Source organism: Apium graveolens, chromosome 2 (assembly GCF_009905375.1).
Source record: "Apium graveolens cultivar Ventura chromosome 2, ASM990537v1, whole genome shotgun sequence".
Lineage (NCBI taxonomy): Eukaryota > Viridiplantae > Streptophyta > Magnoliopsida > Apiales > Apiaceae > Apium > Apium graveolens.
This window is the reverse complement of record NC_133648.1, coordinates 281,704,447-281,720,605: the sequence shown is the minus strand read 5'-3', so window position 1 is coordinate 281,720,605 and position 16,159 is coordinate 281,704,447. Positions and strand designations below refer to the sequence as shown.

Here is a 16,159-nt window from a genome sequence, read left to right as displayed (position 1 = left end):
TTTCTTGTATTGCTTCCTTGGATGGCCTCCGTGTGGGATTACCCTTGATCTTCAAATCTTCATGTCTTCATGTACATTACAAGAATGAAATATGAAAACTAATCTAATGAACTTACAAGAAGAACTCGAGTTACATTCGAGATTTAATAATTACAAGATTAAACGACATGCAAGCCGAATTTGAAAAACCAAAACCATTAACCTAATATTGTTAGCCTCTGGCAACATGAATCTTTTAAACATTGTGGAGAAGTACATAGTGGATTATCCAAATATTCATGAGTTCTAAGATCAGTTCGTTAAGGTATCACTAGTACCACCGTGAATATTCTGAAGAATGGATGGAAAATTATTGTTAATCACATTGATGGATTACAAATGAAGAACTCCACAAGTGTCTTGAAGAAATTAAACATAGTTGAACTGTTTGTCCTTGCATCAAAGATTCCATGGTTGAAATAGAATGAGAATGAATACTTCAGAGACAAGCTTCGGAAGATGATGATGTGTGTGTCTCATCAAGCATTTCTTTATCCATTTGTGATCAAAGTATTTACAGATGGAAGGATGCAAAATATCACCATGTCTGATCAACATCTAAGATCCATTCGTTTTCTACAACTCACTTTTATAGAAAGTCAACTCAGGAGTAAAAGAGCAAAACTGGAAGCACCAGGAGTTAGGAGATCAGAAGCAGACTAGAAAGCTGCTGAAGTTCTATATGCTTACTGGCTCAGTGATAAGATGATCAGGAATACAAAGGACATGAAAAAAGTTAACAGAGCTTATCATGAGATGGTTTTAATAAATGGAGAGCCAGAAATTAATCTTCTAAAAGATAGTGAACCTATCATCAGCACTGATAGTGAAGGGGATCTAGTCTTTGATATTAATAAAATAAAGATTAAGATCACTGATTTCAGAACAAGCGGATCAGAAGCAATATATCAAGCCTTGATGGATGTAAAACTCTCCACATGCAAGAAGGAAAAGATTGCTTTGATTCCAAACGTAGGAATACTTGATAAGGTAGTGGAAGAAGAATCGATCAATGAAACCAAAAGAGTACGAGAAAATCCTAAAAGGATAACAGTCTTCGTAATGGCAAAAATATCTACCATGTTGTTTGAACGTATTCCTAAGTGCTCCAAAATCAGGTATCTCCAATTGATGCTTAATGAACTGAATAATCCACCTCCCATTAATGCACTTGAAATAGAAGCTCGTGACTTTGTCCAAGCAAGACTGAATGACCTTCTGGATAGAAGCAAAGGATCATCTCTCCCAGACTCAACAAAATCAACAGATCCTAGAAAGAAAGCTACCAAGAGAAAGTCTGCTCAGACTCAATCCACTCAAGAAGGATAAGGTAGTCAAGGCAAGAAGCTCAAGAAGACAAAGATAAAGAAGACTTAGATTATCTGTTCAGGCTAGAGGAACACTTCTTTGTAATTTGTAATTTAAGAAATCTGGAATTGAATATGTAATCCAGAATATATTTAATATCTTTATCTGTTTTGTGGTTGTACTTTTTCTTATTGTTAGTTGAGTTATCCATAGGGATTTGCTTGTCGAACTCTAACAATCAAATAGAGGGAGATTGTAAAGCATAATGTAACGTAATATGTAATCGGGGAATTATAACTCAACATGAAACAGAAACAGATAAACAATATTAAATTATGAAGCATAGGAACCCTGAAGATGAAGACTGGATCTATACACAGAATCAAAAGATGGAATTAATGCTCTAAGTCCATAACCAGGTCATGAAAAGAAGTTCATTAATATGTTCAAGCCTCCATGAAAAATAAGATGTCACAAAACTTGCAGTATCAGTGGAATGATTTGATTTGAAGTATTAAAGATCAAGGGTTCAATGATTGAAGCAATGAATATTCAACCAAGATGTATCAGTTCTGAATTGTCAAGGAAATTGAATTAAATCAATTCATGCTAGTTGTTTGTGAACCAGACCAGTGCACCAAGAATCAACATATCAGAAAGGGTTTAATTCAGTTATACAGAAGAAAGATTAATTGTTGATATAGTTATTAGAGATGGGAATTTTTCTAAGTCAAAGCTTTTTCAACTTGGCCTTCCTGGTCGCAAGTAACTCACCACAGGAGTGGACCAGGTCGCAAGTAACTTGCAGGTTAAAAAATGACCAAGGCAAGAATCTTTCCTTCTCATAGGTCGCAAGTAACTTCGCACTATGAGATAAGGTCGCAAGTAACTTTCAGAATGGAAAATGACCAAGGCAAATATCCTTCTTTACTTCCTAGGTCGCAAGTAAGTGCCAAACAAAGAAATTGGCCAAGGAAATACCTCAAGGTCGCAAGTATCTTGCAAGGAAAAATTTTCTAAGGCATAAACTCCTTCCCTAAGCTTGCAAGGTCGCAAGTAACTCCTAGTTGCTATCATGGTCTCAAGTAACATGTCTCACAGAGGGAATAGAGACGCAAGTAAGTCTAAGAGGCAAAATTGGCTAAGGCAATTCCTCTGGCCGCAAGTAACTCTGAAAGAAGGTCGCAAGAAACTACTTGGTTATGTTATGGTGAAATCAAATGAAGCAAATTCAGAGGAAATGTGTGGATACATTGATGCCACCTGTCCTAATCAATTTGAAGACTACAAAGCAACAAATGAATGTAATTTTCATTTGGTTATCTTCTTCAGCTAACAGAAAGTGTTTTTACGGGAGCCCCATTAAAAACATCATTTATTAAGCTTGTAAATACAAAGTTGTGATGTTGAATTTATTGTAGCTAATCAATTCATTGATTAGATTGTAGCAACCTCAAGGTTTATATTAATAAAATAATATATTCCTCGAATTATTTTTTGTCTATTTTAATTATGTACTTATAACGAAGAACTTGTAACGAATCGAAAAAGATTGTAGGTATCGTATTTAACCCCTCTTCTACAATACTTTGGGACTAACAATGTGACATCTGACACTATGCTAGTATAAGATATTAGAATCACCAAAGCCGCAAAGCCAATTCCAGAAACATAATCAAGAAAGAGTTGCGCCTAGGAATTTTGGAAACTTCGTACTAGAATCACATCAGGTCTCTTAAAAATACAGTACCTAGCCTTGAACATACTAACCACAAATGATTCTAGAGGCGGTACATCGTGATTTTCCGCTCTATTTGCCCCCGACACAGTGGACATGTTTTCAATTTCGATGCGTAAGCCTTACAACAACCCATATAACCACACTTGCGATCAATATAACTCTCAACAACCCGTTGGTCCAAATTGCACAAAATTTACTCCTGTAAATGTAACATTAACCATTTAAAATTTAAGATATGATCATTAATCAGCTAAAAAACTGTCTTATCTCAGTTTATCAAAGGAGATGATCCTAGGTCTGGGTTAAGGCTCCTACTTCTAGTTACTAGTTATTATACATCTTTTTGGTATTATTCCTAAAATTACCTCAAATCAGGTTAGCACAACTAGGTAGGCTAGAAAAACCAAATCCGACAATGCGTACAAACACGCGGGTTGTAAATGGAAGGAGAATTAGTTCATCAGATTGACCATCAACAATTGATGGGGAACTCAAGTGACCGTTTAAATTATCCCAACAATGCATTATAGCAATCCAACACAAAGACATTTTGTGTACTTGTTAATTTTATATATGAGGCACCTAGATAAGAATAAGTTATTTCGTATATTATATTTTTTTGTAATGGTTGGTTGCAAAAATTATATACTCATAGAGCTCATGCATCCATTGGTTTCAAATTCGGGACCTTTTGTTATCAAGAAAAGAGGGGCATTCACTCTGCTACAATGGGAGAAATGATGAGAGTTATTGTGGCGCCCTCCAAACCCGAGTCAGAAGTTTGGGTCCCACAACACACACACACATAATATATAAACCTGTGTATACAATATTATATGCATTGACCCTTCTTTTCACAACCACGGATCACAACAGATTAAAGTATGAAAACAAGTCACAACCTTAACTTTTATTACATCGCACCAAATCCCAACTAGTTCAACTTACAACTGATAATGATATCATTCTTACAATCTTGCATAACTCATCTACAATATAAAGCTTCTGCTAGCTCGATCCAACTTAACCTGGAATCCTAGCTTGCATAGTGGACTGTGAATCCTCGTTACCAATAATTTCTTTTTCAACCGTTGAAAACATAAAAAGGTTTACAAGAGTGAGCTAACTAATTTAGCAAGTCATAATAGCAATAACTGAGGTTAAACAAGAACCAATTGAAATGATTCAAAAGAATCAAGTTTCTAGATAAGCAATGATTAGAATTAGATATTCACTTTTCATTCTTTTTAAAAAAACAAGGTTAGGCTGCTGATCAGTCACGCACTAACCCCGAGTAGGGCACACAACTCTGCTCTCTATACTGGATCCAAGGCACACATTGGCCTAATATGACCACGAATCTGGTCCACCTTTATAAAACCATCCAATTCTAAAATGATTCAATATAATAACCATTATAATTCAATAAAACAGAATCATAATTGACATTGATAAAACATTTATCTCTGAGCATAAGATATTTCATAAGTATCACCAGGATATATCAAGGTATATGTATATGAAGAATGACTTCAAGTCTGTTGAAGAATTAGGTATCTGATGAACAATGGTTCAATGATAAAACATGATACAAATCTTTAATGTCATAGGGTATAAAAGGGTATATAAGTTCCCGTATGCTCAAGTAATTCCGTTTCAGTATTTGGTTTATGGTGTGTATGTATTTATGGAGTAGTATTGTATTTGTATGGTTTAATATCTGGAAAAATAATCGTCGGTAGTTTACAAGAAAGAAAGCTTACAACTCAAGTTCAATGATATGATCAGAGTTCAAGGTTGAATAATTTAAAGCGCTTGTAATATAAAATATGATTTATTTTGAATACTAGCAACATGTTATGAGAAAGTTCAGAAATATTTACACTATATCTCGAAGAAAGGTTCAGAAGTACTTGCCTTATCACAGATGATTTCCAACTTGTACTCATCTAACAGTTCTACTCATCAATCATTTTCCTTCTTTTTCTATGCCTTTCTTCTATTCATCGATCACTTGCCTTCTTTTTCTACGCTTCAGTTCTATTTACTAATCACTTGCTATTCTTTCATATGCCTTGTTTTTCTCTGTTTGGTATCACGAGTATCTATCAATACTCAATCTTATATTATTTTAATCGTCACATAGACGTTACAAGCTCTTACCTACCCTTCGTTTTACCCAAATCCGACTTACGGATCGAAAGTTATGACTAAAACAGTCAAACAATAACCACATAAGCATATAACACATCAATCAGTTAGCACGTAGCACGTAGCACATAGCACACAAGATATTCGATCAAAATAATTTTTCAAAGAATATTCAGGGTTAAAATGATTTTCCTGGTATTTAATACAAGTTTCTGAATATTTTTCGGAATTAAAACGGGTCTCCGAATCATATTATAATTAAATAATAGGGTTCGAACACCGGAATCTGACTTTAAAATAATTTAATACTAATTATAGAGCTTTGAAAATAATTTAGAATAATATTTTAAAACTCAAAACTATTTTTCAGAATTTTTAAATCCAAATAAATAATTAAATCTAATTAAATAATCAATTAAAATTAATTAATAACTAATTGAGTTAATTAATCAATTAATATTTAAATTAATTGACTAATTAAATAATTAATTATCAACTAAAATTAATTAATTAAATAATTAAGATTTATTTTTGAATTAAAAATAATTTTCAGAATTAAAATAATAAATTTTAGAATTTTAAATAATTAAAACAGATTTTCTGAAAATAAATTAAATAGAAATATGATTTTTGAAATTAATTAAAACAGGAATCCATTTTTTGTAAATATTTAAAACTAAAATACGAAAGTTAATTTTTTTTGTAAACTACAGGGATTAAACGGCAATTTGTCACCGTCTTCCTCCCCACACCGCAGCTCCGACGGCGGTGGCGGCCATTAACGCCGCCTCTAAGCTCGTCGAAAACCTTGATACGCTCTCAGAATGGCTCCAAAAGGTGCATATCACAACTTTATAACCTCCACAATCGATTTCAACAATCTATTTCTGCAAATAAACACCGGATTGCCCGGATTTTTGGTCGAGAATTCAAGAACGCCGCCGGCCTTTCTTTTTCCGGCCATGTCGTTCCAGTTATCGTTTGTTTATTACGTATATACCATTCGAATCATCTTTGGACGATCTACAAGATGGTACAATCAATTGTAACTGATAACCCCTAACAAAGAAACGTCTAAATTCAATTGAAAACATTCAAATCAATTATAAACCCTAATTTCTAATTTCGAGAATCAAACACAATTTTTTACATGTTATTGAACTCCAAATTCATGTATAATATACCAAAATGACCATGATAAAATTATCTACAAGATTAAGCCATCAAATCACACAAACAACATCAACATCAAAAATTCCTATTTTAATCATTAATTAATTCGAATTTAAATGATTAAATAGAAAAATAACCTTAATATCTACACTGAAATTGATGATTGATCCTGAAAGAACTTTTCGAGAGTTTCGATTCGGTATATGGCACGCTTGTTTCCGAGTTCGATAACGCTTTCGTTTATCGATTTGATTCTCAAAAACACAATGATTTAACGGGTTTTTTCTCTGTAATTTATCAGTTTTAACTAGTTGATTATGATTATACAAATAAAATGAGATAAGAAAAAGGCTATTTATATTTATGGAATATTAATACCCGTTGGATCGTATTGGATCGAAAAATAAGTTACTTAGCCGTTAAGTAACTGCAAAAACGATACGATTTGATACCCGTAGTGGATAATTATCCAAATCGAGTTTCTTATAAAATACGTTATACGAAAATAATGTAATAATATCTCATCTTTCGAGAATACGGGTTTTATTGATCTATCGAAACGATTATCGTATCAAAAATTTTGCGCCGGGACGCGTACGGGTCAAACTATAATCCGGATCGAAAAAGTCAAAACACTGAAAATGTCCGGAATAATCAGATTAGGTCAGGAAGAAGTTTTCCGAAGAGTTTTGGGGTGTAAAAATGTAAAAACGGTTGAAGTTGGACGATTCTCGGTTTAATAAAACAGTTTTGTAAATATTCTAGAAAATAATTAATAAATTCATAAATCATTATAAAATCATATAACAGTCCAAAAATTACCAGGAAAATACCATAATTATCTGTACTTTATTCTGGATATAATAAAATTAACATACTCACATTTTATCATATATAAACATCCAAATATTATTATCAATCATCAGATAATTCACCAAATTCACATAATAATCAAATAATAATCATTTATTGATAAAAATAATTACACGCTATGTCCCAGATATCACAGTTATTATTAGATTAAAGCATCGGTTTTTATCTACATACTCCCAATGTCCCATTGAATTCTATACATTACTTTTCAGCACGCTTTTCAATACTCCTTTAAAATATAACTCCATAATATATTTTTTAAATTTTTTTCTGATTCAAAAACAAAATTTTAAAAAACATTATGAAACTACACTTTATAGTAGCCTCAAAATACGTGCAAATAGTAAACGTAGAGAATCCGGTGGGACGGAGTTAATATGTATTTATAATAAGCCCCAGGTGTTAACGAGCTTTAGTCCCTTCGATTATTGTGTTCAGTTCGGTTATTCCATAAACATTTTTTTTTCCTCTCCGCATTGATAGAAAATGCTTGGGTAGTGTTTTTATACGGTTGATCTACCCAAGTTTCTTTTTTTTTAGTGTTGTCTTGCACTGATCCTTGTGTTAGATTCTGCACTGCATTAACAACTAATAACTTTTTATAAAGGTGATGAAAGTGTATTGCGTGCTTACGGGAGAAAAACTAAAGTGTACTCTTGGTACATGCACACTGCACATAATTCCAGCATCAAACTGTCGTTTTCAGCGCCATCGGACTCAACGTCAGATTTGGTGTTCAATCCTGAAAAAGAGGCAAAAATCACAATTAGCTCTGTGACAAATAACAATAAACGGAAGGCAGGAGTTAGCAAGCTACCTTCAGTATCTCGACCTAGTATTTTGGCTGCAGCATGAAGAACCCTGCTTCCATAATAAATTAGTACACAAAATTCTAACAAATGGGATTTCAATAGGAACCATAATATAACTCACCAATTTATATGTTTATTTAACATAAAGTTTATGACGTGTGACCAATGGAACTGTAATACGTGCTTTGACACTGTAATTAATTAACCTGCATTTATAATAATATTGAGGTCTGTGTAATCACTTTCCATTTGCATCAGTTGCTAGAATCTACTTCTTTAACTACTAAAGAGATTACTCAAATAATTCTGTTATAAAATGGAAAAAAATATAACGAATAACACACCCAATTATCTATTTACATGTGATTGCCATGCTTACTTCTTACTTGTAAATTAGAGCTTTCTCATATTTCTTCAACATAAACGAGGATCCTGTAAAGATTGGTGCTGGTTTACTTGCATGTGTTGCTTTCGAAATTACAATCATCTTAATTCAGAGTTACTATCTTGGTGTTTTAATTATTAAATGCCTACTCTAAGCAACATATATTATCATCAATATGTTTACATACTTCAGCCCCTTAGTACTAATAGTTCATAGGAGAAGGAGACTAAGTATAACATTCTCTAATATTATCAATGATGCTGGAGATGTATTTTCCTTGTAGGAAAGACAATTATAGCAATGTATTAAACACAATGAAAACAAGGGATGTAATGCATCATCACACAGTTCTTAAGAGCTAAAGTTACTACTCTCGCTTCTCGTTAACCTATTTCTGTGGAGCCTAAAGAATACATTTATGGCTATTTTACAGTTAACAGGGATCTTATGGATGCCTTTTCGTGCACCCTTTGTTATTCTTCTTGTTACTAATTTATATCCCAATCCTATTTTTTTCAGTCTCTGATATGTAATTTATTAATTTACTCTACTATCTCACCTCGTCACTACATCATATTTCCTTTCCTGCTCATTATGTAGTACTATCATCATCATCATATATCCTATCCGGCAAATTCATAGAAGCAAAATAGAGGCCTATGCTTGACACTAATTGCGGAACCACAAGCTACAGACATCCTTCAGTTATAAATCCTTTTTCAGGATTCTGATTAAAGTACCTCCTGTCCCCCATTTTGTTCTTTCATCTTTCAACTATATATAACTCTGCTTAAATAGCAAAAGAACTTGCTGCATTGCCTTTTTTTGCTAAATAACTAATTGCTTTTTAGTAAATATTACAAATCATTTTAAGTTTGATACCTGTTGCGCAACTCCCGATGATGTTTTCTTTTCATGAAATACTCCAAGCCAAATTTTAGTATCAGATAGATACCACATATTAGGAATCCGAAAGATGCATATTAATAAATCCTGCAAGGACAATTCAAGTAAATTTAATTTGAACCTGAAGATTATGCTTTACAAACTGGTACCTGTTTCAAGATTTCAAGTAAAAGATAACCTTGCCCATTCACCATAATTAGCACTGATTTGATCAATAGTTTTTGGTCAAACATAAAATGGGACAGAATGTGGTTGTTGTATTCGGATTGTTCCTGTGTCATCGTTGACAGGCTGAAAGAGACAAGGAAATATATCAATGCAAAAAAGGATCTCCAATACAAGGTAACTAGCATCAGAATATTTATGACATGCTTAATATATTCCTTTGTTTCATGGGATTATAATAATAATCCGGGGATAACCAATCCCATTAAAATTACTCTTATAGATTAAATAAGTATCTTAAACATAGATTTCTTCAGAGCCAGGCTGACAGCATACAGATACTCCACAGTTAGCACTCTAGAACCAAAAATGCATACCGAACAGCTGGGATAATTATTAAAAAGTAAGAAAGAAAAGTTTTAAGGTTCTGTGCAAAAAAATAGAATCTGAAAAAATTGAGGGAGGAACCTAAAGAAGACTTAATCAGAGGGAAAAAAGATTAATAGGGTGGACATATGAAAGAGGATGAATTTCCCATTCAGACTGTATCTAACAAAGGAAATAAGAAGCCTTGCGCTTAATTTAACACCATATCTTCCTTTATACTAATCAAGCTTGCACTCCCCATCTAGGATATTATTAGAATTTATAGAAGTAACAAGCCAATCTATCCATACATGGAACTAGTATAAATTGACTATGGAGCATCAATTTTAATAGTTTAACTCTTTAAATTCACAAAATAGTATGATGCCGACAAAAGTGTGCCCGAGCAACTGAAAATGTGCAAGTGCTAAAGGAGGTCAATGTTCAATTTTCACCTAATCCCCCCTATAATTAAGGATACACGAAGTGTAAAAAAAAATCACCATTTGCAAGCTATATAAAATAGGTTAACAGAAGTAAATATACTTTGTAACATGCTAAACACAAGGGACAACTTATAAATTAACTCATAAGTCTACTTTATTTACAAAGAAAATGGTAATAGTCCTACTACTAAATAAAATCCGTGTTCTCTTTATTCGCATAAAACAAACAATGAGATGAAATATTTAGATTAGACTGTGGATCCAAACCAAATCATTATAAGAAATGCTTTTCAACCTTATGTCAAAGCTTTAAGAAAAATATATGAAAGAACCTGTATGCTGATCTTAGAAGAACCGTATCTAATATGAGAGGTTTAATTCTTATAGAGCGCTTTCAAGACATAAGATGAACTCAATTAGTTATTATGAAGATTATTCTACGACATCAAATGCGTAAAAGTTACAAACTGTAGAACACTGATTTGATAATATAAAGAAAGGACTAATTATTTATTTTGATATTTGCATAATTTAACATAAAATTTAAAACACGTATATCATCTCTAAGCATGAATTTAATTCACATAATCAAAAGTGAAAAGTCACATCTAGCAAAATATTTCAAAAATATTTTTTAAAATGTATTTATATTTTAAATATAAATACAAGAGATATTCCAATTTGCTGAAAATTAAAAATATATTTCTAAAGGAATATACTTCAAAGCATGAGATCGTAAAAGAATTATTGGAATGTGATCTTTTTTAGGCTTTCTTGCAATATTAATAAGGCAACAAATTTGAAAAATAAATATCAGAACTTGGATATTCTTTAGAAGGCTCGTGCTAAATTTATTTCAAAAACAGATATTTTTCAAGGAATAAAATATTTATCTTTCACTACATAAATATTTATAAATCCAAAGATATATTTTTACAATCTTAGAAATTAATATTTGATAAAGAAATATTAATATCTCATTTTATCTCCCTCCTCATATTTTTTAAAATAATTCTCTCTTGTATCTCAAATATATTATTTATCGGAGAAAATACTTTTAAATACATAAAAATATTTCCCACACTCTCAAAATATTTTATATTAAAGAAAATATATTCTAAGTATTTATTATAGCCCAAACTGAACCAATAAAGTCTATGTGCTTTCATATAAGATCGTTCATATTTTATTTGGAACCGAACCCTAATTTAATCGATTTAAATTCAAATAAAATACTTCCACTTGCTAGAAAATCTTGAAACTTAGAATTTGTCACTTAAATGGTATTTTCTAGGCATGGTTAAAGTTTCGTAATTTTTCGAGAAACTTTGTTCGGGTGTGATTTTCGGGGTGTTGACCAAGACTTTGACCGAGACTTTGACCGAGCGTTTGACCAAGTTACCTTTGACCAAAATTGACCAAAACTGACCAAAACTTGCATATCATCAATTTATGATAATTAGGTAATTATCATATTTTTGGTTGTATTTATTAAAGGGTTTTCAAAGTCGTTATATGTAATGGTGCTAATTACTTAATTAATTAAGTAATTAATGTTTAATTGAAAAAGCTAAAATCCATTATTATATAAGTAATAGTTGCTGGGATTTTTATTGTTTGTCCTATATGTAAGTTGCAAATAAACACACCTTATCCTCCACCTCATCAATTCACACCACTCTCTTCATCCGCCATTCATTTTAACTCAATCTCAACCACTCCCTTCACCTAACTCCTTCTATAAATAAACACCCACCCCCACCATTTTAAAAAACAACAACTAAGAGCTAATTAATTGTTGGTCATTTTCAAGAAGTATTATCTCTACACACTCTCTAAAATCCAAACTTAAATACTTCATCCCAAAAACCTTCTCTCTTATAAATATATATCACATATTCAAGGTTTTTTTTTATCTTCAAGCTTAGTTCCACCAGCCAAGCTCTATCGTCCCAAGCAAAGCTCATCCATGCCACTTTCTTACCTCCTGAAAGATTGCCCAAGTTCGACCAACAAACCAAAATCCGGCCGAACCTCCGACGAATTTTTCCGGCGAACTTTTCCGTTCATCTCTTAAAAGTGGTAAACCTCTTAGCTTTTGTCCGAGTCTTAATCGACCATACTTAATATTCATTTAATAATCTTAGTACCACCTCCTCTTCATCTCTACAAACTCTTATATAGAATAATTTAAAGAAAAACAAATCCGTACAAGGATTGTTTTATAACAAATTATACACTTCTAGCACGAAGTGATAATTTCATACAACACTTGGTTTATATTCCTAACTAGTATTTTTAGTGTTTTGTGGGAATTAAATTACAAAGCTAGCATTTTATTCTTTAAACTTAAACGCACTTATTCTGGCCATATATTGATATATTTGTTATAATTGTTTAATAAGACTTAAGTGACTTCCCTTACTAGCACCTTTGGTATTCCGTGGGAAAAACTTAAGGCTTATATTATATATATCTATATATACATATTTATTATATTTAGTTAAAATATTTAAGTGAATTTCCTTACCAGCACCTCTAGTGTTTCGTGGGAATATCTTAAAGCTTTTAAGTAAATATAAGTATATATATAATCGTATAAGAATTAAGCGACTTCCCTTACTAGTATCTTCAGTGTTTCAGGGGAAAAACTTAAAGCTTATATTGTATTATATATAGACACATATAAATTGTGCTAATATAATTTAAACTCTGCTCTTATATTTTGTGATATATTTTATTTAAATTAAGCACATTTTATTCTCTCGACCAAATATTTTATAAGTACAAATAGTTAAAGAATAAGTGTAATGTTCTCGATTTATAAAAGTCTACACACGACTATATTAAACGAGAAATTATTTTATCAAAGATCCATAAGCTATAACGCTTCACCAAGGACTTGATATATTTATTACTTCAGAAATAAGATATATTATTTAAAACGAAGTAATACCAAGTATACTCTAACATTCATTTAATCTAAAGAAAAGTATACATTAATATTCTTTTAAGAATATTTGTACGTCATCCGGTCTAGTTAAGTATTTTACTAGTCCAAACTCTTTTTATCTATAATGGGTATAGTTTCGTAGATATTGTCTTCTTCGTTTTGCAGTGAGGTGAAGTATAGTGAGGTGATTCTCGTTCTAAGACCCAAGTCCTAGACGTACTGAACAGGGAGTTAGGAGTCTTCACACCGTGAGGAAGAGGAAAGACCCAAGACCAACTACTGAGATCCAACACCGGCAAAAGTTTAGAAGGACAAAGACTTCACTAAGGGTTCTACATCAACTTTGAAGAAATAACAGGGTGTTATTGTCTAAGATAGGTTGTGTAGGTTTGCATATTTATTTTGAGGTGGTAACCCGGAGTTACAAACCAAGTCGGATATTTGTGGGGTTGTAAAGGTTTCCCCGCCTACGTAAGGAGCAGGGTTATTTTAATGGAAAAACTCGGGTCCTGGAAAGGAGCTCGGGGACTAGACGTAGGGGTGAGTGAATCTATTAGAGGTTGCGCCATCGCGAACCAAGATAAATCTCTCATGTAGTATTTTCTTCTTTGACTTTTATTTTCGCATATATAATCTGCATCGGTAAAATATTTAAAACGGGATAAATATTTTTAAAACGCCATAATAATTTTTAAATTCATAATTAAGCTATTAAACCCCCCCTTCTAGCTTAAAATAGCCCGTTTATGGGACCTAACAATTGGTATCAGAACAGTGCTTTTTAACATGTTTGTTAAGTGATTTGCAGATTTACAGGCACAATAAAAAGTGATCCGAAATGGCGTATCTAAATACCATTGGCTATGGTGAAGGTCTATCTAGCTCCCGCCCTCCTTTATTTGACGGCACCAACTTTGCAACATGGAAAACGTCACATTTATGCTAGATCTCAAGGAGTTAGAGTTTGGATGGCCATAGAAGATGGAGTTGTTATTCCTACCAAAACGGTTGATGACATCATCATCGAAAAGAAGGTTAGTGAATATAACACAATAGAGGAAGAAAGAATGAATATAGCTTGTTAGATATATTTGATAATGTCATGTCTAATATGATTTATATTTAGTTTTCAGATCTTACTTAAGAAGGACAAATCAGTACTTAACTGAAATCAGCACTTATACTGAAGTCAGAACTTAAGTGATCAATACTTAAGGTTCAGGAGATATTTATCAGGAGATAATATCAGGACTTAAAGGAAACTTTCAGATTAGGAAGACGGCTGATTGAAAGGAAAGAAGATCAAGACAAACGTAAGAAGAGATATGCATGAAGAAGGAATTCTGTGAAGAATGGAATACTTGGAAGAAAAGATACTGATTGATATATTTTAGGAAGCAGAATTATATTCCATATCAATTAGCGATTATCTTGTAACTGTTACTTGTGTTATTTGAATTCGATTTGATTGTGATGTACACTGCATTCAATCCCCTTCTATAGTGTGTGTGACCTAACAAGTGGTATCAGAGCCTATCTGTTAACACACAAACAGTTTAAGATCCAAAAATAATCATTTCTGAAGCAGAAACTCCAACCAAGCCCACCAAAACTGAAGAACCACCAAAGACTCAAATCCATAGTCGATATGAGGCTATTAGAGTTCCCATACTGAAGCCATCTGAATATCCCATATGGAAGGTGAGGATGACTATGTTTCTGGAAGCTACTGATCCAGAATATCTTGACAGAATCCATGAAGGACCTCACAAGCCAACAAAACTCGTTGTTTAGTTGCAGGTGAAGCAGTAAAGTCTGTACCAAAGGAGAAGAGTGATTACACTGCTGAAGATATCGCATCAATTGCTAAGGATGCCAAGGTACGACACTTGCTGCATAGTGCCATTGATAATGTAATGTCAAACAGGGTAATTAACTGCAAGACTGCAAAGGAGATATGGGATGCCTTGGAGACAAGGTGCCAGGGAACTAATTCGATTAAGAAGAACAGGAAGACAATACTCACTCAAGAGTATGGACACTTTGACTCAAAGCCTAATGAGTCATTGACTGATCTATATGACAGATTTGTCAAACTCTTGAATGATTTGTCACTGGTTGATAAGGAGTATGATCTTGAAGATTCAAACCTTAAATTCCTATTAGCTCTTCCTGAAAGTTGGGATTTGAAGGAAACAATTATAAGAGACAAGTATAATCTTGAAGAAACAACTCTTGATGAAATTTATGGGATGCTCAAGACTCATGAACTTGAGATGGAACAAAAGAGGAAGAGGAAAGGAGGAAAGTCAAGGACAGTTGCTCTTAAGGCTGAAGAAGAATCCCCCAAGGCAGCTACCTCAAGGAAAGGCAAGGGAAAAGCGCTCATCACAAAGTCTGAAACTGAGTCATCAAATTCTAATAGTGATGATGACTCAGAAACTGAAAGCTTGCCTGAGATGGATGCTGATGAAGAGATGATGAAGCTGTGTGCTCTTATGGTGAAAGGAATCACAAGGATTGCATACATGAAGTTCATGAAGGGAAAGAGGTTTTCTAGGAAAGGTGCAAGTTCTGCTAAGAAGAAATTCAGAAAATCTGAAGACAAAGGAGGGAAGTCTGACAGAGGAGATTACACAAATGTCAAATGCTACAACTGTGGTGAGAAAGGCCACATATCTCCTGATTACAAGAAAGTAAAGAGTGACAAAGGCAAGGCTCTTGTCGCAAAGAAGAAAATCTGGACAGACACTTTAGATTCTGAAAGTGAGGAGAACTATGCCTTGATGGCAAATGCTGATATGGTAAATGTTGATAGCAGTCCTGAAGCTGCCGAGTTAA

The 16,159-nt window shown here is 32.9% G+C and overlaps 1 protein-coding gene across 6 annotated transcripts; it reads right to left on the bottom strand.

Annotated features, from left to right (window-relative positions):
* Positions 1–3,934: 3,934 nt before the first annotated feature.
* LOC141708550 (E3 ubiquitin-protein ligase SP1-like) lies at positions 3,935–10,825 on the bottom strand. Of its 6 annotated transcripts, none has more exons than XM_074512224.1 (6): positions 10,698–10,825; positions 9,567–9,679; positions 9,365–9,475; positions 8,103–8,146; positions 7,919–8,027; positions 5,812–6,262 (listed from the first exon to the last, which is right to left on the bottom strand). In XM_074512224.1, exons 3-6 carry the CDS (start codon positions 9,397–9,399, stop codon positions 6,214–6,216), a joined length of 237 nt encoding a protein of 78 aa, XP_074368325.1. In that variant the 5' UTR covers positions 9,400–9,475; positions 9,567–9,679; positions 10,698–10,825; the 3' UTR covers positions 5,812–6,213. The 6 variants fall into 6 exon arrangements, 4 of the variants coding, with proteins under 4 accessions (XP_074368325.1, XP_074368326.1, XP_074368324.1 ...); XM_074512225.1 differs by having other exon boundaries at positions 10,661–10,768; XM_074512223.1 differs by lacking the exon at positions 10,698–10,825 and adding an exon at positions 10,022–10,640.
* Positions 10,826–16,159: the final 5,334 nt, after the last annotated feature.

Coding starts and splice junctions, on each gene's coding strand:
- LOC141708550 (XM_074512224.1), bottom strand. CDS start 9,399: ATGAAAAGAAAACATCATCGGGAGTTGCGCAACAG. Junction 8,028..8,102: donor ACTAGGTCGAGATACTGAAG/GTAGCTTGCTAA, acceptor CCTCTTTTTCAG/GATTGAACACCAAATCTGAC. Junction 6,263..7,918: donor TACACTTTAGTTTTTCTCCC/GTAAGCACGCAA, acceptor ACCATCTTGTAG/ATCGTCCAAAGATGATTCGA.